Source organism: Danio rerio, chromosome 3, assembly GCF_052040795.2.
Source record: "Danio rerio strain M-AB ecotype USA chromosome 3, GRCz13ab, whole genome shotgun sequence".
In the NCBI taxonomy this organism is placed as follows: domain Eukaryota; kingdom Metazoa; phylum Chordata; class Actinopteri; order Cypriniformes; family Danionidae; genus Danio; species Danio rerio.
Genome location: NC_141023.1, coordinates 60,496,133 through 60,519,000, shown reverse-complemented (window position 1 = coordinate 60,519,000; position 22,868 = coordinate 60,496,133). Strand labels below are relative to the sequence as shown.

General features: G+C 43.6%; 1 protein-coding gene across 14 annotated transcripts in view; it reads left to right on the top strand.

The window, feature by feature from the left end:
* Positions 1–22,868, top strand: part of cep112 (centrosomal protein 112) — a 349,706-nt gene that overhangs the window by 1,668 nt on the left and 325,170 nt on the right. For all 14 annotated transcript variants that reach the window (XR_015479978.1, XR_015479979.1, XR_015479977.1 and 11 more), the window contains exons 3-4: positions 5,691–5,881; positions 7,857–7,987. Coding sequence is in view for 4 of the 14 variants with exons in the window: in NM_001327791.1 (NP_001314720.1) it covers positions 5,691–5,881; positions 7,857–7,987 (322 nt within the window). In the remaining 10 variants the exon portion in view is untranslated. The remainder of the gene's footprint in view (positions 1–5,690; positions 5,882–7,856; positions 7,988–22,868) is intronic.

The window sequence follows — 22,868 nt, the reverse complement described above, 5'->3', positions numbered from 1 at the left end:
TCAATCGTAAAAGTTTTGCTACATGAAACAAGCACATTTTGCATTATTCTTATAATAGTATCAAGCAAATTTTAAAAAAGAGTAACATTAAATATAATTTAATACGTGACTGTAGTTATGAGATGTGATTTTGATATCGAGGAGGCACCGATGTAGATTTGAGCACCAAACTCGCTCTGGAAGTCCCAGAAGTCATTGCGACTGGAGGTGGGAAGCGCAGCATTTTATTTAGGTTTATTATTAAAGTTCAGAGATTTAACTTATTTACCTCAGGAGTTTCCCTAAATGAAACGCTGAAAGTAAACATAACCATGAACATCTTAATAAAGGAATTAACACATTAAGGGTGTTTGTTTGATGAAAATCGTATTAAAATCTGTATCATTTATAATGTGCAGAGTATATTTATAATGTTTTTATGCAGAATGTATATTTTGAAAAGGGGGAAAACAATAAATCGATGTATGAATGCTGTAATGTTTAAATAATTTACCATTTAAAACGCGTGAAGGTCATGTGACCATTAGGAAGAACGCAGCATCTCATTTCTCAAAGGACGCGTTCTCTGCCCTCATGGTCTCCTGAGTTCGTTCTTCCGAGGACACCTGGCAAGACCGGTCTCCACTAGAACGCAATTCCGTTCTCTGCGTTTTTGGAATTGAGAAAAAGCCTAGATGTCGCCTACCCTGCTGTTGTCTATTATGGCTTGTTTCCACTGACTGGTACAGTACGGTACGGTTGGGGTCGGTACGGGTCACCTTTATCAGGCTTGCGTTTCCACTACCAAGGGTACCCTTTTAGTGGGTGTGGTGTACGACAAAGTTTCAGTCGACGTCATGCTCGCTCGAGAAAATGTCTACAATAAAGCTGCACAGGTCGCTCACATATCATATGAAAAGGACTTCTCAAAAATCAGATGCTTTACACACATAAACACTTCTGTATAAATGTTTATTACTGACATTTCTATGAACATGAGTTGATTATAACTGCAGATCCATGACGGTGCGAAATAGCCTACTGTAATGTCTGTAATTATATAAAATAAATAAATAAATGAACATATATGAACACATACAGACACTTACAGTCCTCGATATGTTACCAACTACAGAAGAACTACACATAGCAGACATTTCAGTCTTAATTAGGTTCAAAACAACACAAAGTATAGCCTACAGTCAGTGAAAACCTCTCATCTGTGTCTGTAATCTTCAGCAGCACATGTAGCCTCTGTTAGAGAGTCATTCCATCATTCTCAGTTCATATTAGCCCAAAAGGTGATGATAAAAATTAAAACAAAGCAGTTTGTTCACGTTTGCTGAAGAAATAACGTGCTCCTTGGCTTCGCCTTTTTTCCGCGCTCCACTCTCGCGTTTGTCTTTTTCTTTCTGAATGTGTCATTCTCTCGTTTGTCAGCTTCTCACAGGATCGGGTTTCCAAAGCTTGTCAATAATCAAGCGCACACTATTATTATCAGCTCAAGAAGTTTGTTATTTCAGTTAGAAACGCGTGGCGAGCGCAAGAAAGAAAGCGAAACCACTCGGGCCTCAGACTAGCTTGTAAAAAAACTATGAGGCACAGGGTAAATCTGCTCTTCTCCATGGCTTTGTGGCTGTTTATCAAGACGACGACAGGCCATAAAAGCGTATCAAACCGAACCGTATCGCACAGTACCACTCAGTGGAAACGGGCCATAAGAATGAATGCATCAGTAGAGCCGCCATTTTAGTACAGGGTAGCACTCCTTAAAAATAAATGCGGGACCAAGGTGCAGTGGAGGACTTTTTCCATCCACAGCCAGATATATATATATATATCTATGATCGGGAGTTTTCCTGGTGGTCTGTTTGCAGATATTTTGTAAAAATATTAAATATTATAATTTTATATCACTTACTATCCTCCTGTAATGACCGGGGAGGGAGTGACAGACACAACTGCAGATAAGATCCAACATGCAGGTTTATTCAATGTCGTCAAGGAAGCAATGGTCCAATCAGGTACAAACAGGTATATTCGGGCAAATCCAGAGTCGTAAACAATGTACAGACAATAGGTCGTAAGGCTAAACAGGATAACTAGGGTAAACAAGGCTAGGATCGAGACACGGAGAAACAAGACAAGGAGGAAACGCGTTGTAATGTCACTATGGACTCATTAGACTCGTTAGACATTAGACTCGGCAAACTGGATGGGTTCATGAGTGGCTTATAAGTGGTATGATACCAGTCTATGACAAGGTTCAGGTGGTGAATGTAATCAAGCTAGATGTTTGAGCATGGGTGTCAGGGAGAAGTGCATGTATTAAAATGTAGTCCAGGAAAAGGCGGAAGTATATTTCATGGTTATAGTGGAAACTATATCTTATCGTAACACCTCCCTCCCTGTTTAATTTGATCTAATCCATGTCCTGAAACACACACCCTCTCCTGCTTTCACTTCTCATTCTAACAGAGGGATTCGTTTGTGATTGAATCTCCGTCATGAACGACTCGTTCACTTAGCCGGCAATAATACAAGTTTCTGGCACCGCAGCATTTTGTTGTCACGTTTCATAACATTGTTTGCTGATTTTATTTAACAAAACTAGCATAAGCTTGGAATTTAGTGCGAGTTGGTGCTACTTTGTCTTATGGTCAGTGCAGTAAGAGACTGTATTATCATCAATAACGCTACTTGTTAAGCACAAAAGTTCATAACTAAAAAACTAAATCTTACTCATGAAATATTTTTCTGCTTTGTTTTCTTTGTTTGCTCGTTACTACACCTGTACACAGTCTAAAGTCCAGCATCTTCACATTGGCACGCTGTCTTGACTGCGGTTCAATGACATTTGTCATTGGAGCACTGTACAAATGTGGCAGCGCTATTGACACATGCTGAGGGTCCCTATGTGATCTCTAGTGTATATATCTATGATCTGGGACCAGTGCTTGAGCGTCACTTGTGTGTCTGTCAGCAGTGTTTCCTCTAGGATGTTTTCCAGCTGTGGCGGCAGGCCTTTTTTTAACACAGATCTACCAACTACCTGTGCCGTTATTTCAATGACAGATGTCGTGAGCGCAGTATTACAAGTCGAGATTGCATTTATGTAATAACCTACGAGCATGCTAATCTCTTTGCTTGCGCGCCGATTTCCCCTGCTCGTGCACAAGACTTCTTGCACGCCCCCTTAAATGTAAGCCGCTTCAAGAGCGCGCAGATCTTCTTGTGCGCTCTCAAATAAATGCTGCTGAAGTGTGATTTAGTGCGTTTATGTAACGAGTATGTCTCCAGCATTTATTAGATTGCTAGGAATATTTATGGATGTCTTTAATAAGCCTACAGAGCGATATTTATGCATCCCAAAGTTAAGTGAAACGGCTATACGTTGTGTTTGTTGGCCTCACGCACCTGTCTGTCAGTCAGTCAGTAGCCCCTTTCACACAGTGATACTGGTAAATATCCGAAAAATTTCCGGAACTACTTTACCGGTATATTCAAAAAAACGCTGTTCACACAGGCGAGGACGTTACGGAATTTTTCCGGAAAAGAGCATTCACACATCCATCGCAAAATGCCGGTAAATTCTGACATCATTAACCAGAAATGACCTCTAAACGGCTGCGCTCGTGTTTGTAAACATTTGACTACATTACAAACTCTTCGGATGGATCAGTATTGAGTACAACTCTAATGAAAACATAGGGAAACACTTTGATATGTGTGTGTGCTGGTGCTATGGGCGCTCACGGGCACACGCAAAGCTTGAAGGTAAACAAACAACGGATTATCATAAACATTTTATCGATAATTATTTACACAGCATTAAGAAGGAACATAGAAACATTATCTGACTAACATCTAGCAGCTAAAGGTGTCTGGAAAAAATATTCAAAGGCTTTTATTCTCATAAACCGCGCGCACGTGAATGCGTCTGACTGTTGTGATTGGCTAAAGCAGGTGTCTCACGTCAGCCCGTTCTAGACGTGGACGCGCTTATTACGGCAACCTTCCTTCTGCATTCACACAGCGCAGCATTCCGGCAAATTACCGGCAATGTTACAACTTCTCTTTCCGGAAAATAGCCAGAACGAATTTACCGGTATTTTCAAAAAGGGCCTGTTCACACATACAACCTTTCCGGAAAATTGCCGGTAATTTTCCGGAAAGGTCTGTATGTGTGAAAGGGGCTAGTAAGTCAGTTAGTAAGCCATCACGTAACCTTAAAGGGTTAAAGAAATGACACACAACACTACTACGGTTACAGAAAAGTTCGCGCTGCTATAATTCACTAACCTTTTAATACGTTTTGGTGCGATTATTACCCGCTATTAAAAAAATTAAAATGTTTTGAATGAGAAGCTGTAATGTAGCCGTGGCGGGATGAATTTTGGCGTGGTGCCCCGCCATAGAAGAATGAATGTAGCAGAAACCATGAACAGTATAATTCTCATTAATTTCTTTCTTTCTTATAATTTCTTTCTTTCTTATAATTTCTTTCTTTCTTTCTTTCTTTCTTTCTTTCTTTCTTTCTTTCTTTCTTTCTTTCTCCCCATATGATAACTGCATTTCAAATTAGGGTTTCTGATTTGGCGAACTTTCATTTAAAATAACAGGAACATATCACTTCATATTATAAAGTTGTGTTGCAAATAATCCATTTACACAGTGAAAACTGAGTGAGACTTTCGACAAAGTTTATATTATATTATTTGGTTGAATATTACAATCAATTTCTTTACAGTACAGTACAATAAATGGTGATGGTGATTTTCTTCTTCTTTTTTTTTAACAAGATGCAGAGAGTTGGTAAAATAAAGATAGCGTCATCACAAAAAGGTGTATACAAAAGGCTTGGGCGGTATCCACATTTTGATACGGTCAAACCTCCTCCCTATTTTACCTCGGTATCCGGTATTACAGTGCATGGTAAAAAAAATTGTGACGTAAGGCTCTGACAGCGCCACCAAACTGTTGGCTTGTACCATTCAGAAACTTAATACCGTATATGCGACCTTAGGTTCGCGGTCACCTGTTTGTCTTGTTTGTAGGTATAAGAGATCTGCGCGGGACACTCTCTTTCATTCACACACAAACACACACACACACACACACACACGCACACACACACGCACACACACACACACAGGGAGAGACAGCACCAAGCGACGCATAGCACCACGCTCTCTCTCTGTCTCTCTGCAAGTTGCGATTTAATGTTTGGCTGGTCAACTGCATGCTATGGAAACCTTAGAAAAAAAAATGGAAAGACTCTTTCGTTAGTAAATCCAAATGTAAGCGTGAAATCTGGTGTACGGAAAGTTTTTGTGCATACGCAGCGTTGATACATGAGGCCCCTGGTCAACAATTGTGATATTGATTTTTCAACGATATATTGTACAGCCCTAATATACAGTATTTAGTGTTATTTATTGTATGCTAAAGTAATTTGTTCATTATAATAAGTTACCTTTTATTATTTGATAGATAAACTGAGGAAAATAGTGCATCTTATTGTACCCAATTAAAAAAACAACAACAACATAAAAGTGATTATTTGCAGTTTAACAGAAGTTACTCAAATAAACCACACAAATTATGACTATAGGAAAAAGCTGGATTAAGTATTAGGTATTTCTTTAAAACTGTTACACATTTAAATGTCTTACTTGAAAAATGATATTAAGTTCGTCTTTTACAATCAGAGCGTCAGCGTTGTGCGCTGTGGATCAAAAAGCTGTGCGATCCTGTAAGCTGCGGCTCAGGACTGACTGGAAGGAAGAATCGTAACCTGTACGCCCGTCTCCTCCTACACATGCTCAGAAAAGGAGTTTTAGAAGGTCCCTTTAACCACAAACCTGACACAGGCAGCCTCAAGACTCTACCCACATACATGGTAAGTATTGCACTGATGTTTAGCTTTTATTTTCATCTCGACATTTAGACAGGGTTGCCAGGTTTTCACTGAAAAAGTAGCTCAGTGGCCAATAAACTAGCCCAATTCTTAAACTGAAAATATGCCATTCTCATATGTAAAAAATTGCGCTGCGCAAAAATGTATTGTGATTAATTGCACTGAAAAATAAAAGTAAAAGATGTATTATATTTGCTATGTATATCTGATATGTGTAAATAAAAGCAAAACGATACAAATTTGTTTGATATATATACAAATATACTCACCGGCCAACTTATTGGGCACACCTTTCCAACTGCTCGTTCACTCAAATATCTAATCAGCCAATCCTATGGCAGCAACTCAATGCATTTAGGCATGTAGACATGCTCAAGACAATCTGCTGCAGTTCAAACCGAGCATCAGAATGGGGAAGAAAGGTGATTTAAGTGACTTTAAACATGGCATGTTTTGGGTGCCAGACAGGCTGGTCTGAGTATTTCAGAAACTGCTGATCTACTGGGATTTCCCACACAACCATCTCTAGGGTTTACAGAGAATGGTCTAAAAAAGAGAGAAAATATCCAGTAAGTGGCAGTTCTGTGGGTGCAAATGCCTTGTTGAGGCATAACTGAGGCTATAATTCCCACAGGCACACCAAAATTGGACAGTAGAAGATTGGAAAAACGTTGCCTGGTCTGACGAGTCTCAATTTCTGCCGCAACATTCGGATTCTAGGTTCAGAATTTGGCATGAACAACATGAAAGCATGGATTCATCTTTCCTTGTATCAACGGTTCAGGCTGCTGGTGGTGTAATGGTGTGGGGGAGATTTTCTTGGTGCACTTTGGGCCCATTAGTACCAATTGAGCATTGTGTAATGCCACAGCCTACCTGAGCATTGTTGCTGACCATGTCCCTTCTTTTATCACAGTGTACCCATCGTTTGATGGCTACTTCCAACAGGATATTGCGCCGTGTCGTAAAGCGTGGATCATCTCAGGCTGGTTTCTGGAACATGACAATGTGTTCACTGTACTCAAATGGCCTCCACACACATATATTATGTCAAAACAAACTTTTTTTGTTTTGTATGCGATTAATCACGATTAATCTTTGCCCAGCACTAGTAAAAATAAATATGTTACATTACTGAAAGGGTTATACAGATTTTATTTTTATCATTATATATTGGTAATGGTAAATATTAGGTTTTCATTAATAAATTCACCTTACCTTCAGTATGACAGCTGATGAATCAAATCCTTTAGCACAGGGGTCACCAAACTTGTTCCTGGAGGGCCGGTGTCCTGCAGATTTTAACTCCAACCCTAATCAAACACACCTGAACAAGCTAATCAAGCTCACTTGGTATACTTCACAAGCTTACTTGGTATACTTGAATCATCCAGGCAGGTGTGTTGAGGCAAGTTGGAGCTAAACCCTGCAGAGACACTGGCCCTCCAGGACCGAGATTAGTGACCCCTGCTTTAGCAGGTTGATAGTGATGCGTTTTTTATAAAGAAATGTTTGAATGTATTTTACATTACTGTATGCGTTAAACATTTTCTTTGTGAAAATCACTTTTATTAGTAATTATAAAATAAATAAATATACTGTTTTAGTTATTATTTAGCAAAAGTCCCAGAGAGTCCTGCCAATTGTCACTATGGAAGTGAAAACAGTCATGATTGCAAGCCACACACACCCTTGTAGTTTTTTTTTTTTTTTTACTCAAATCTTTACCACAATTTCAGGTAAATACAATATATTCAATATTCCAAAACTTTAACCTGTAGAATATAAAAATAAACCCGTGCACACAGATCAAAAGTAGCCCAGTTCTGCGGGAAAACCACTGATTTGGCAACACCACATGTAGACAATGTCAACCGTGAATCATTCATCAGTGTGTTTTAGTTTTGAGCTTTAGTGAGTTGTGGCTGTTGTTTGTTGTGTGTTTTGCTGTTTTCAGTCCATTTATTTCGATGAGCCGTTGACAAGGTCACAGGATCAGAGATCTGCAGCGATGCCAGACTGGGTGTCTGGAGAGTTAGAGCCGACTGAAAGCACATGGTCCAATTCGCCCATCTCAAACACACACAGGTATGACACTCCACCTTCTGTTAATCTGACTCAACAGTGCTGTGCTAGAATCAGGATGTGTTGACATGAAAGTCTTGATTTATTAATTATTCAATCGTAAATCAGGTTACAGCATTTCTATGACCCTAGAGTGCTGCAACCCATCTATGGGAAACACCCACACACACTCACACTCATACACTACGGACAATTTAGCCTACCCAATTCACCCGTACCATATGTCTTTGGACTGTTGAGGAAACCGGAGAACCCGGAGGAAACCCACGCGAACGCAGGAAGAACATGCAAACTCCACACAGAAACGCAGAACGTCGAACCAGCAACCTTCTTGCTGTGAGGCGACTACCTACTGCGCCACTGCATCGCCCATAGTTAAGGTTATTAATTACCAAATTAGTTACTTACAACTTTAATTAACTATTAACTAGTCACATGCACACATTTAACAATAGGCCAATTAATAATCTGTTCAAATATTGCATAAAGCGAAAGCAGCAACTCTTCTGCTTACAAAATATCTGAAGCTTTTGAAAGCAGTAGAACTGTCGGTACGTGAGTTCCAGTCTATTTCAAAGAGAAACGATCGCACCAGTTGGGTTTCCAGGGATGGTTGCTTGGTGCAAGGATGCTGGTGCTTTTAAGCACTCCCGTGCATCGCTTCAGCTGTGTGTACGACACTGTAGCCCTCATCAGTGAGTCAGGATAGCCTGTTTCACCTGTCGTCTGATCATCCTCTCATTTGGTATTCACCTGCTTTCTTTGCTCGCACGAACGGTTATCAGCCGCATTTGCACGCATATTGACAAGTAGTTCTAATCTTTAGTGATGAGCCGCCACTGGCTATTTAAAAATGTATTTTTAACCGGCCAAAGTGGCTAGTGGAGGTGGCTGTCCTACCCGCCACCGTTGAAATCTGCCCGCATTTAACTGCAAAAAAATGCTTGTCTTGCTTAGATTTTTTGTCTTGTTTCTAGTCTAAATATATAAAATTTCTTAAATCAAGAAGCATTTTCTAGAAAAGCAAAACATATTGTCTTGTTTTGAGAAATAATATGCCAATATTAAATGAGTTTTTCCTGAAAACAAGCTAAATAATCTGCCAATGGTGTAAGCAAATTAATCTTGTTTTTTTTCTTTCGAGGTAAGATTATTTTGCTTAACCCATTGGAAGATTATTTTGCTTGTTTTAAGGAAAAACTCACTTAATGTTGGCATATTATTTCTCAAAAAAAGACAATATGTTTTGCTTGTCTGGAAAATTCTTCTAGATTTAGGAATTTTTAGATATTTGGGCTAGAAACAAGACAAAAAATCTAAGTAAGAAAAGCATTTTTTGCAGTCTTGGCAGGCTGGCGGGTGTTAATGTCAAGGCCTGCCTATAATTCAAAAAAGTAGAAGAAAAAAGTACTCTACCTGACAAAAATCCTGTCATCGACCCCTGTTGTAAGAGCAACAAAAAATAACTTGACTTCTAATTGATCACTTGGAAAAGTGGCAGAAGGAAAATTATTCCCATGAATCACCTGTTGAACTGCATCCCAATCATCGCAAATACTGCAGAAGTTCAAGTTCATTTATTTATAGAGCACATTTAAAAGCAGTCACATAACTGACCAAAGTGCTGTACATAAGACAAGGTAAAAATAAAAAGACAGAATATAAAAACATAGAAATAAGGCAAGAGAAACATCAGTAAAAATGTAAAAATGCAGCGTAGAAAGACTATTAAAATAATCTTTAAAAGCCAAGCTAGGGTAAGGTACGTTTGGAGAAGTGATTTAAAAAGAAATAATGATGGAGCCATTCTAATCTCATGGGGCAAGGTGTTCCGCAACCGAGGACCTGCCACAGAGAAAGCTCTGTCCTCTCTATGTTTCAGCCTGGACTAAGGAACTGAAAGAAGATTCTGATTAGTTGATCTAAGAGATCTCACGGGAGTGTGAAAATGAAGCAGCTCTGAGAAGAAGACCTATTGGAACTCGCATGGACCCAAGCTTCTCACAGAAATTAATCAAGTTTGGTGAATTTGGACTTTCAGTGTGGGGCGTACGAGAGGTCTGCAGAGGGGATGGCAACATCAACAGCCTGAGGTATCAAGACATTTGTGTTGTCCATTACATTACAAACCACAGGAAAGGGCAAAATCTTCAGCAGGATAGCGCTCCTTCTTAGGGCCTACTCACACTATGACAACCGTACCGTGCCCAGGCCCGTTTCCCGGATCGTTTGAGAAGTGTGAGTGCGCTGAATCGGGCTCAAGCACGGTTCACTTGGCCGGCCCTGGCCCGGTTGGAAGAGGTGTGCCTGAGCGCGGTTCACTTTGGGCTTTGGCGCGGTACGCTTGTGTGTGAGTGCAAAACGCACCAAAGCCCGAAACTGAAAGCGAGACGTGACTTTTAAGGGGCTGTTTCATATGGATTTATTAATAATTCTTACTGTTCAGTGAACGCAAACTGCCGTAGTTTATTAAAGACGCAAACCCCTCACTGCACGACAGCTGCGCGCCTTCAGCAGACTTCCTCATTCCTGCAGCACGAGAGCTTTATGATTGTTTATGAGCGCCAAAAGTGGCGGATCTGTTCGGCAAAATATCTGACTGCGTGTCACCGAATCCCTAAGGACTGTTCGGCGAAATTTTTGACAGCATATCAAACGACTGAAACGATATAACTAGAGAAATCTCCACTGTGCTGCTGAGTGAGAGAGCGCTTCTCACTGAACAGCGCAGCAGCGATGACGTAAGCGTGCCGAAGCCCGTTTGTGGTGTGAGCGCGGGCCGTCGGGGGAGACGGGAGGGGGGACAAGCGTGCTTTGGCCCAGTTCGAGGCAACTGTACCTAGTGTGAGTACGGCCTTATACTTCAGCCTCCACATCAAAGTTCCTGAAAGCAAAGGAGGTCAGGATTGGCCAGCCCAGTCATCAGACATGAACATTACTGAGCATTTCTGGGGTAAGATGGAGAAGGCATTGAAGATGAATCTGAAGAATCTTGATTAACTCAGGGAGTCCTGCAAGAACGCTTTCTTTGCCATTCCAGATGACTTTAAAAGCAGATGAAGTTATTTAAATATTTGCAGATGTATGGATGTAGTCGTCCAAGCTCACGGGAGTCATACTCAATATTTTTCCACTGCAGCATGACTTTATATTCTATACTGTATATTATTTCTGTTCAATGACAAGACTTTTGTCTAAGCAAAGTCAGACATTACTGTCCAAAATTAAATCATTAAAAATCAAGGTATGATCATGTTTTATTTTGGAAAAATAAGCATAATCTAGAGACGTTTTCCTTTCATATAAGCCACTTCTGATACCAAATGATCAACTAGAAGTCAAATTATTATTTGTTGTTTCTAAAACTTGGATAGGCGACAAGACTTTGGTCAGGTAGTGTATAAACTAAAAAGCTTAAAATGATTGTGAGGGCAAGAAGCGTGTACAAGCAATTTTACACATGCATAATATTGCTGTGTGAAAGATTTGGTCACTCATGGTGTGAACAGGCCTTTGATAGTCAACTTATCCAGACAAAATCATCGTCAAAGACACATGCTTGTGTTTAGCCACACCAATGAATGCATGAGTGGGTCTGTAATTTGGAGTCTTGACTTAAGAGTGTCCATTTACCCTCGGCCGAAGATTAAACTGGCTCTTCTGAAATTAGAGCTCTCTCAATTGGAGCAGATAGAGAAGGCCATCTGCTTGAAAGCCTGGACTTGTGCTTCAGCGCTCGATCTGGAGAAGACCATTAAAGGCATTTAGATCACAGACTCAAGTCCTGCTGGAGAAAATTGCCGCCGCGTCTTTTATGTGTCGCTCTCATTTAGATCAGATTAAAGCTTCAAGCTCTGGGCTCTTCTCTGATGTGGCTGCGTTTGCCTTCAGTCAGCTCTTCTGCTTTGTGCTTTTCATGGGTGAAAACAATTGTCATGGGAATCTCTTTTTTGACTTTAACGCTTTGCTGCGGAACATTGTTTGAAGACTGAAGTGAACATTCGTTTTGTCTTAATATTACATTTTAAACACATGCTGATTAGTATTGAACAATGTATCGTTTCAGCATATACACGTTATATAGTATATAGTTTCACAATATGCACATCCTCAATAAACACATTGCAGGATCTGAAATGTTGAATCGGTAGTTGACCAGGAGACACAGTTATTAATACCCGTAATCATTAAAGGGCCATGAAACCCCCTCGTTTCAGCAGGGTGTTTTCACACCTCTACTTTGGAAAAAGTCAGAAAAGTGGGCGTGTCCAGCTCTGTTTAGGGGGGAGTGTCGGAGGAACTAAAGTGGGATGGTGTGGGAGTGTCTATTTGTGCACGCGCGAGTTTCAGAGTCAAAATACACACCCACACAGACAGAAGAAAGTGATGGTGTTTAACCTACATGGACATCTGTAGTCGAATTATTTGCCAAATTATTAAATGGTGGACTTTAACTGCAGTTTGGCTCTTTCATTCAGGGAATTCATTCATGCCTCTCGCGACAAATGAGATATTTGATTCGAGGAACTGATCTAAGCGTGTATTTTTCATGCAATGTTTGATACCGCACGGCGAATGAGAGAAAAAAAAACTCCGCATTTCCCGGAAACTTAGATGCATACGGCAGGTAGTGTCAGAAAGCTGCGTGTGTTATTCCGGTCACAAAATGCGGTGCTAACATTTCTGCACTCAGTGCAATAGTTAACTTAATTCGATACGAACAAACTGAATAAACAAAGAGCACTGGTCGCTCACTTACCAAATCTGTAGAGACAGGACAATCACCAGCAACTAGAGCCGCGTCTATATGGAGAGAATACTACAAGCGAATCCAGATTTCAGGGTTTGCAGATGAGAACAGCTCTCAGGTAAACAATAATCCCCCTTAGACACGTAAGTTATTGTTGTCGAGCATCGCGTACACTGTAATCCACACGTGATCCAGATAAGCTCTCACAGAGAGAAAATGAAAACGAAACTTAACGGCAGCAAACCATAAAAGCAACACTTCACGCTTGTTTTGCCAACACAACGTGGCGTCTTTGTGGTGTAAGCACGGTGACACAAATGAATATTAATGAAGTTGCACAATAGAGCGCGCTGATTGGTTTGAACCAAGCCTTACTCATGCATTAATGTATCACACTGTAAGACGTAATAAGACACACTCTGGCACAGACGCCCAGTCTGCACGCTGGAATACACACTATTATGTCATGGCCGTGACGCAGCTTCAAAAATTAGTTTCAAACAGGAAGTACGAATTTGCTTGAAATAACGCAAAAACAACCAATTTACACTTTTTAGTGAAATATAGGTGTCCTATTAGTGTTTTTAGCAGTGTGGGACACACATACGACTGTCAACAGCTCAAAAAATGTGTTTTGGTGTTTCGTGACCCTTTAATCAACAATTAATTTATCATTTGTGTGTGTTTTTAGGGCCTGAGCATTTCAAGCCAGTTTAAAGCATTCAGGCACAAGACATTATAATAGGGATGTAACGGTATCAGAATTTCACGGTACGATAATACCTAGGTATGAATGGCACGGTACGGTATTTATAGAATAATTTACAGGAAAAACAAAACTAGTGAAAAGACTCGAAAAAAGTGCCAAAAGTGTTTATTTACCTTAGCAGTGAACATATCAATGACATACAAATTAGCCATCTATCTGTAAGTTTTGAAACAGGAACTTTAATTTTTCAATTTTAATAACAAAAAACTATTAAACCATATAAAAAAAAATAGTTTCAACTTAGTATTGTTGAAAACTCATCACATTAAACATTTAATCACTCACTTAGATATAGATAGGTTTTTTAAGGAAAACTATCATATAACTATGATCTGGTAGAAGCTGGGATCTCTGGGCATGTCCCCTGCAACAGAAAATTCTGATGAAAACTCAACTATTTAGTCTCCACTTCACTTCCTAATCTGCAATTGCCTCTCTGGATATACCACTAACTGTACTCAAAAAAAAAATAAAAATAAATAAAAAATAAATAAATAAATAAATAAATTTACTAATGCTTTCCTTCTTAGACTTTACAGACCTAAAACTTGCCTAAAGCACTTATTCATTGTTGCTCTTATAGTTGTGTAAATTGCTTCCTTGTCCTCATTTGTTAGTCGCTTTGGATAAAAGGGTCTGCTAAATGACTAAATATAAATGTAAAAAAAAAAAAAAACCTCTCATTTGGGACTGAGGTTTCTGGGACAGAGAGATATGATTTAGCCAAGGTTGACCGCAGTGGGTAACGTTGTGCATTGTCTTTCCACCACTTGAGAGGACAAGCCATGAGTGAGATAGAGGTCTCTTTGCGGTACAAATCAATGTCTGCATTAATCTAACAAGTGTGCTGTGTTCTGTAGTCCCCATGACTGTTTTTAGTCGTATTCCCCGACTTATATTTCACAACAGTCTGGCAGTGCCTGCATACCGTTTTTTTCTTTGTCTGTCACCTTTTCTCCTTTCTCATATCTTTTTCGAAAGAAACCGAAATGCTTCCACATATCCGATTTAAAACCCGCTTTAGGTTCCATCATTTCCAGCTCTTTTTCTTCATCGCTACTAGCGACACACTCCATTTCTGCATTACTGGATCTGTAGTGACAACAGACCGCAAAGGATAATGGCCAGGCCTAGGCTGATGGGAACGTTCGAGGTTACAGAAGTAACCCTTCGTTCCCCGAGGAGGGGAACGGAAGTGCCATGAATGGGAGGATTCGGATCAGAAGCCGCTTATCTGGAGAGTATTGAACGGGCCAATGAATGAAATTAATTGGCAGCGTAAGCTTGCGCAGGTGTGCGACATCTGCAATTATCTCAGCATATAAGCACACCTGAAGCCAGCAGACGCCATCCTTTTAAGCTGAAGAGACTTTCAAACAGCTAAGGGACAGTCATCATGGCGACGGAATATGGCACTTCCGTTCCCCTCCTCGGGGAACGAAGGGTTACTTCTGTAACCTCGAACGTTCCCCTTCGGTTGGGGAACTTCAGTGCCATGAATGGGAGAATATGGAAAGCGCCATAATGACTGCACCTTACCAACACCCCCGATGAGGAGATAGTCAAGCAAGCGTGACGCACCCACATCATGGGGGGCGCGGTCCTCCAATGTGTCCCTGGCCCTAATTTATCCTACTTCAACAGAAGTTTTACGGATTTAGATATATTTTTTGGGAAGTCGTGAGCATCTAGATAATTCTAGGAAATACGACAGTACGTTGGGAAGCGTGCAATCCCGATAGGGAGGACGCTGCGGAGGCCATCCGTTACCCAAGGGGGGGATAGATGGCAGAATTTACCTATGGACTAGCCCTAAAAAGGGGGAGTACGCATAGCAAAAGAGTGGTTAGCGGAGAGGGAAGACACGGGTCCGCCTGGGGGGGGGGACTTAACCGTGGCGGAATAAGCATATGGGATCGCCTAGTGGGGATCACGCATAGCAGGCACCTATACCCAAAACGCGGGCTGACCAGCGGGCAGACCTACAACGTAGTGGGCCAGCAAGTGACTCCTCCGCTGAGTCAGTGCTGGGGGCCACGGAGGAATCTGCAGGGCTCACCTGACGGGGAACTTTACTGACAGATAAAAAAGGCGCACGTACCTCCGTGTTAGGGAGAATGGCGCAGCAAGCGTGTTTCAACACCCTACCGAGTTGTCTCCTCAATCACCAAAGGGTTACCTAATACCCTTGAGGAAACCGGCTCCACTCGCAGATTGTAAAACCTTGCAAATGTGTTGGGTGTCGCCCAGCCCGCAGCTCTACAGATGTCTGTTAGAGAGGCGCCGCGTGCACGCGCCCAAGAGGATGCAACGCTCCGAGTGGAGTGTGCACGTACTCCCGGGGGACACGGCTGACCTCGACTCGAATAAGCGAGTGAAATGGCATCCACAATCCAGTGGGATAATCTTTGTTTCGATACGGCACTTCCCTGCTGCCGACGGCCATAACAGACAAAGAGCTGCTCAGATGATCTAAAATTCTGAGTACGGTCCACATAAATGCGCAGAGCGCGAACTGGACAAAGTAAAGAAAGGGCTGGGTCTGCCTCCTCCGGGGGCAGCGCTTGCAGGTTCACTACCTGATCTCTAAAGGGGGTGGTAGGAACCTTGGGCACATAACCGGGGCGGGGTCTCAGGATGACGTGAGAGTAATCCGGCCCGAATTCCAGGCACGAGTCACTGACCGAAAATGCCTCCAGGTCCCCGACCCTCTTGATGGAGGCCAACGCAACCAGCAGAGCTGTCTTCAGGGACAGAAATCTTAGAGATACTGATTCGAGTGGCTCAAAGGGATCGGATCGCAGACTCGTGAGAACGAGGGCGAGATCCCAAGAGGGCATGAGAGGGGGGCGAGATGGATTAATTCGCCTAGCACCCCTAAGGAACTGGATGACCAGGTTATGCTTTCCCACGGTGCCGCCAGCTACCGCGCTATGATAAGCGGAGATGGCGGCCACGTAAACCTTGAGAGTGGAGGGCGACAGCCTGCTGTCCAACTTCTCTTGAAGGAAAGAGAGCACAACACTAATCTGGCAATTTCGGGGGTCTTCTCTGCGAGAGACGCACCATTCAGTGAATAGACTCCACTTCAGGGCGTAGGCGCGCCTCGTGGAGGGGGCTCTAGCCTGAGTGATGGTATTAACCACTGCAGTCGGTAGGTTACCTAAGTCTTCCTCGCGTCTAGGGACCACACGTGGAGGTTCCAAAGATCGGGGCGAGGGTGCCAGATGGTGCCCTGTCCCTGAGAGAGTAGGTCCTCTCTCAAAGGGATCCGCCAGGGGAGGGCCGTCGCGAGGAGTGAGAGCTCTGATATCCAGGTCCGGTTGGGCCAAAGGGGCGCAACTAGCAGAACCTGTTCCTCGTCCTCCCTGACCTTGCACAGAAACTGCGCGAGCAGGCTCACTGGGGGAAACGCATACTTGCGCATGCCCCGAGGCCAGCTGTGGGCCAGTGCATCCGTGCCGAGAGAGCCCTCGGTCAGGGAAAAAAACAACTGGCAGTGAGCGTTCTCGGGGGAAGCAAACAGATCGATCTGGGCCTCCCCGAATCGCGCCCATATCAGCTGAACAGACTCGGGGTGGAGTCTCCATTCTCCAGGGCGTAACAGCTGTCGTGAGAGCGCATCGGCTGCACGATTGAGCGTGCCTGGGACGTGAATGGCGCGCAGCGATTTCAGCCGCGGGTGACTCCAGAGGAGCAGACGGCGGGCGAGCTGAGACATGCGGCGAGAGCGCATACCCCCCATGCGGTTGATATACGCCGCCGCCGCCGTACTGTCCGTCCTGACCAGCACGTGTTGCCGCTCCAGCACCGGTAAAAAGCGGTGGAGAGCGAGGAACACTGCCAACAGCTCTAGGCGATTGATATGCCAATGCAGCTGGGCACCCTTCCAGAGGCCCGCAGCCGCATGCCCGCGACACACGGCCCCCCAACCCGTGTTGGAAGCGTCTGTTGAAACAACAACATGGCTGGACGCCTGTCCTAGAGGCACACCGGCCTGTAGGAACGAGGGGTCGTTCCAAGGGCTGAGGGCGCGGCGACACAGCGCAGTAACCGAGACCCGGTGTGTGCCCGCGTGCCATGCGCGTCTGGGGACCCGATCGTGAAGCCAGTGCTGAAGTGGTCTCATATGGAGCAACCCGAGCGGCGTGACGGCGGCTGCGGATGCCATATGCCCCAGGAGCCTCTGAAAGAACTTCAGTGGGACCACTAGTTTGCTGTCGAGCTCCCTCAGACAGTTCAGCAACAGGCGAGCGCGTTCCTCGGAGAGGTGCGCTACCATGGTGATCGAGTCCAGCTCCATCCCGAGAAAAGAAATCCTCTGCACGGGGGCGAGTTTGCTCTTTTCTCGGTTGACCTGAAGCCCCAGTAGGCGGAGATGCCGAAGCACCTTGTCCCTGTGCATAATCAATTGCTCCCGCGAGTGGGCTAAAATCAGCCAGTCGTCGAGATAATTGAGTATGCGAATGCCCGCGAGCCGAAGGGGCGCTAGGGCACCCTCCGCGAGTTTGGTGAAGACCCGCGGAGACAGAGAGAGCCCGAAGGGGAGGACCTTGTACTGCCACGCTCGACCCTCGAACGCAAACCGCAGAAATTGGCGGTGGCGTGGAAGAATGGAGACATGGAAATACGCGTCCTTCAGGTCTATGGCTGCAAACCAATCCCGAGGACGAACGCATTGGAGAATGCGCCTCTGCGTGAGCATTCTGAACGGCAGCTTGTGCAGACAGCGGTTCAAAACGCGCAGATCTAGGATTGGCCGTGACCCACCGCTCTTTTTGGGTACGATGAAGTATGGGCTGTAAAACCCACTCTCCATCTCGGCTGGAGGAACCGGCTCGATTGCACCCTTCGCCAGGAGGGCAGCAATCTCCTCTCGCAAGACAGGGGCGGACAGGGGGTTGACCCTGGAGAAATACACGCCCGTAAACTTGGGGGGCCGTTTCGCGAACTGAATCGCGTAACCGAGTCTGATTGTGCGTATGAGCCACCGCGAGGGGCTGGCCCGCGCTAACCAGGCAGGCAGAGCCCTCGCTAATGGAGTCATCGCTACAATCGCTGACGTACCAGCGGTGGGGCAGCGCGGAGTGGGTGTGCTGATCCGGGAAGCACGAGGGTCCCGCGGAAGAGCTGGAGGAGAGCGATTCGCTCTGGCTCCGCATCCTGACTCCGGAGAGGGGGCTGGAGGGCTGAGGGAAGGGAGACCCCCCCCCCAGCGCTCGTGAGCCACTGGCGAAGCACGTAGAGTCTGCGAGCCGGAAGGCAGCGCGTCCCGGACTGGCAGAACTCGTGCAGTCACATCCGGGGAAGGGAAAAAGTGCTCTTTTACTGATGTTTTGGTGGCACTGAAAAGTACCGTTGTTATCGGGGCCCCGCCCTCCAGCGGGGAAAGAGCAAGTTTCCTCTTCTCCGGATGGCCTGTCTCAGGGACGCTTCGCGGTCCGTTTACCGGACTTAACGGCGCCCTGGGCAGGAGGGGCTGCCTGCTTTCGAGGTGAACGCCGCGCCCGCTTGGCCGGAGGCGCAGGCGGGGGCGGGGCAGCACTCGTTGGCGGGCGCCCTCGGCGAGGAACAGCGGAGGTGGATGGCTCGGCGGGCGGAGCGGGCTTACGGCCACGCCGATAGATGACATTGCCCATCGCATCCGACTGCTCTTTCACCGCCTTGAATTCCTGGGTGAATTCACCGACGGTGTCGCCGAACAGGCCAGCCTGGGATATGGGCGAGTCAAGAAAGCGAACTTTGTCAACATCGCGCATATCGGCCAGGTTTAGCCAGAGGTGGCGTTCCTGAACCACAAGTGTGGACATCGTCCTCCCCAGCGCACACGCGGCGGACTTAGTAGTCCGAAGAGCATAGTCGGTCGCGGTGCGCAGCTCATGTAATAAGCTTGGGTTGGACCCGCCCTCGTGCAGCTCGGCCAGCGCCTGCGCTTGGTAGCGCTGGTAGGTGGCCATCGCGTGCAAAGCAGAAGCAGCCTGGCCCGCAGCCTTATAAGCTCTGGCTCCGAGGGAGGCAGACAACCTACAGGCTTTGGACGGGAGGCGGGGCAAACCCCGCCACGTAGAGGCGCCGCGCGGACAAAGATTGACCGCGATAGCGCGCTCCACTGACGGGATCGCCTCATACCCCCTGGCAGCTCCGCCGTCAAGGGCGGTGAGGGCGGAGGCACTCGCAGCACGGGCAGAGAAAGGTGCCCTCCAGGACTGCGTGAGCCTACTGTGCACTTCCGGGAAGAAGGGGACGAGAGGCTTCGAAGGCTTCGCCTTCTGGTCCTCTACGTAGCACCCATCTAGTCGGTCCGGCCGCGGAGCTGGGGGATAAACCATCTCCAACCCCACGGCCGAAGCAGCCCGGGAAAGCACGGCTAACATGTCCGCTTCAGGATCCGATTTGACAGCGCTCACCTGCCCGGAGGGGGCGAGCGGGTCCGGATCTTCGTCGGACAGTGAAAGCCCACCCTCCGATGCCGCGGAGGACATCTGATCTCCGGTGTCAGCGAGTGTGAGAGCTACCATCTGGTTAGACGGATCACTCTCACCACCCGAAGCTTGGATGGAGCGCCGTGAGGAGCGAGAGGTCCGCGAGCCCGTGGGCGGCGGATTAGCTCCCGCTGAAACCCTCAGATCTGCCCGAGCGCCCGCTGCTTTTTTAGAGCAGGAGGCAACTGGGGTGGCTCGCTCTCTTGCGAAAGTTAGCCGCGATCTTAGCTGTGCAACGGTCATGGCATCGCAATGACGACATGAACCGCCCGCGAGCACCGCATTAACATGCTGGACCCCCAAACATGCAATGCAGTGATCGTGTCCATCATCCGGAGACAGGAAACCCCCGCATCCAGAAACGCACAGTCGGAGCGCCATCCTGAAAAGGACGTGCTGCACGACTGTGTTGCTCTTTTAGGAAAGTTGCAACTATACGCACCGCTCTGGAGGACCGGACCCAAAGAACCGCAGGCAAGGGAGTAACCCAGCTCGACCGTCTGCCACCGCGAAGACCCACTCTGGACCGGGAGACACACTCGTTCGCTCTGAAGTGCTGATCAGCAAGAGGAACCCTCATCGACTCACTCAGAAAGGATCTGAAGCGAAAAGGATGGCGTCTGCTGGCTTCAGGTGTGCTTATATGCTGAGATAATTGCAGATGTCGCACACCTGCGCAAGCTTACGCTGCCAATTAATTTCATTCATTGGCCCGTTCAATACTCTCCAGATAAGCGGCTTCTGATCCGAATCCTCCCATTCATGGCACTGAAGTTCCCCAACCGAAGGGGAACTGTAGTTCCCGCTACCTCCCGTTCGCTTCATTCGCCTAAGCAAACTTTTCACAGAAATATAGTTTTATTAAGTCATGCGCCTACGGTAATATTAAAAAAAATCACTATTGCAGTATGACGGTATTTACAATATTGTTACATCCCTAAATTATAATGTTTGTAACTTAAGAAATATTTGTTATATATTCATGTATATACAATGCTCAGCAAATAGAACAATTCAATTCAATTTAATTCGTTTTTATTTGTATAGAGCTTTTACAATGTAGATTGTGTCAAAGCAGCTTCACATAGAAGATTATAGTGAATTGAAACAATGTCAGTTCAGTATTCAGCGTTTAAGTTCAGTTCAGTTAAGATTAGCTCAGTTCAGTTCAATGTGTTTTAATATTCACTGCTGCGAGTCCAAACACTGAAGAGCAAATCCATCGATGCGCAGCTCTACAAGTCCCAAACATTACAAAAAAAAACTTCTCTAATGGGGAAAAGTGAAGGAAACTGTTTGTATCCTATGTATATTATGAAGGCTTTCATGGAGAGATTTGTTTATATTCATTTTCTTATTTGTGGAATGATGCAAGAGATATCCACTCTCTATTAACCTGTAATTCTAAAACTTTACCCGTTCAAAGAAGTAGGTGGCTAGCATTTTCATTACAAGAAAATTATAAGCAAGTAAATAAATAAATATACATAAAACAATAGTAAATAAATAGGTAAATAAATAAGTAAAGTAATAAATACACGAAAAAGTAAATAAATAAATAAATAGATTAGTAAATAAATAAATAAATAAGTAAATATATAAATAAGTAAATAAGTGAATAAATAGATAAATGAAGCATTAGCATTCTCATTAACTAGATAAGTATAAGCAAGTAAATAAATAAATATATATAAAACAATAGTAAATAAATGGGTAAATAAATAAGTAAAGTAATAAATACACGAATAAGTAAATAAATAAATAAATAAATAAATAGATTAGTAAATAAATAAATAAGTAAGTAAATATATAAATAAGTGAATAAATAGATAAATAAATAAATTATTAAATAAGCAAATGAATAAATAAGTAAATATATAAATAATTAAGTAAATAAACAAACAAATAAGTATAAATAAGTAACTAAATGAATAAATATATAAGATAACTTTTAATTAAAATCTTTCATACAAGTAAAAATTTAGGTCATTGTATTTACTGTTATGGCTTTTCTTGTAATATTATCGTCATAATATCTTGAATAATTGTCATGGAAATAATGGCACAAGATAAAAAAATCCTTTGTGAAGTTGTTTGACAGTTCCATGTTTGTCCACACGATGGTGGTCTTCTCTTAAAGAAGTATAATATATATGCTGATTTTAACCAAGTGTTTTATGTGCTTGACTTGGGATCAGTGACACGTTCACAGAGATCTGCTGATGTGTGTTCAAAAAGAGCTTCAGTTGTTTTCTGAATTATTAAGAATGAATATTTGTGAAATTCAGATCATTAGTGGTGTTTGTTGAGTTATTGCTATTATGTTTCTATAAACCTGTAATTCTAAAACATTTATCAGTTTAAAGACTGGTGGCCAGCATTCTCATTGCTGCAAAATAATAAGTAAATAAGTAAACAATTAAATAATGAATAAGTAAATTAATAAATAAGTAAATTAATAAATAAGTAAATACATAAATAAATAAAGTAAATAAATAAATCTATATGTGTAAATAAATAGGTAAATAAATTAATTTATTAATAAACAAGCAAATAAATAAATAAATATATATATATGTGTGTGTGTGTGTGTGTGTGTGTGTGTGTGTGTGTGTGTGTGTGTGTGTGTGTGTGTGTAAATAAATAGGTAAATAAATTTGTAAATTAATAAATAAGTAAATAAGTAAATTGATATAAATTGATGTTTCACTACACCCTAAACCAAACCATGCACAATGAGGCAAAGACTAAGAAACAAAGAAATACATAGTGCCATTAAAAAAAAGAATAGCTTAACAAAGTACGCATCAAAGCTTTTACAATCCACATTTTGAGCCACAAGCTATAATGTGAATGACTTTAAATTTAAATGACATTAAAAGA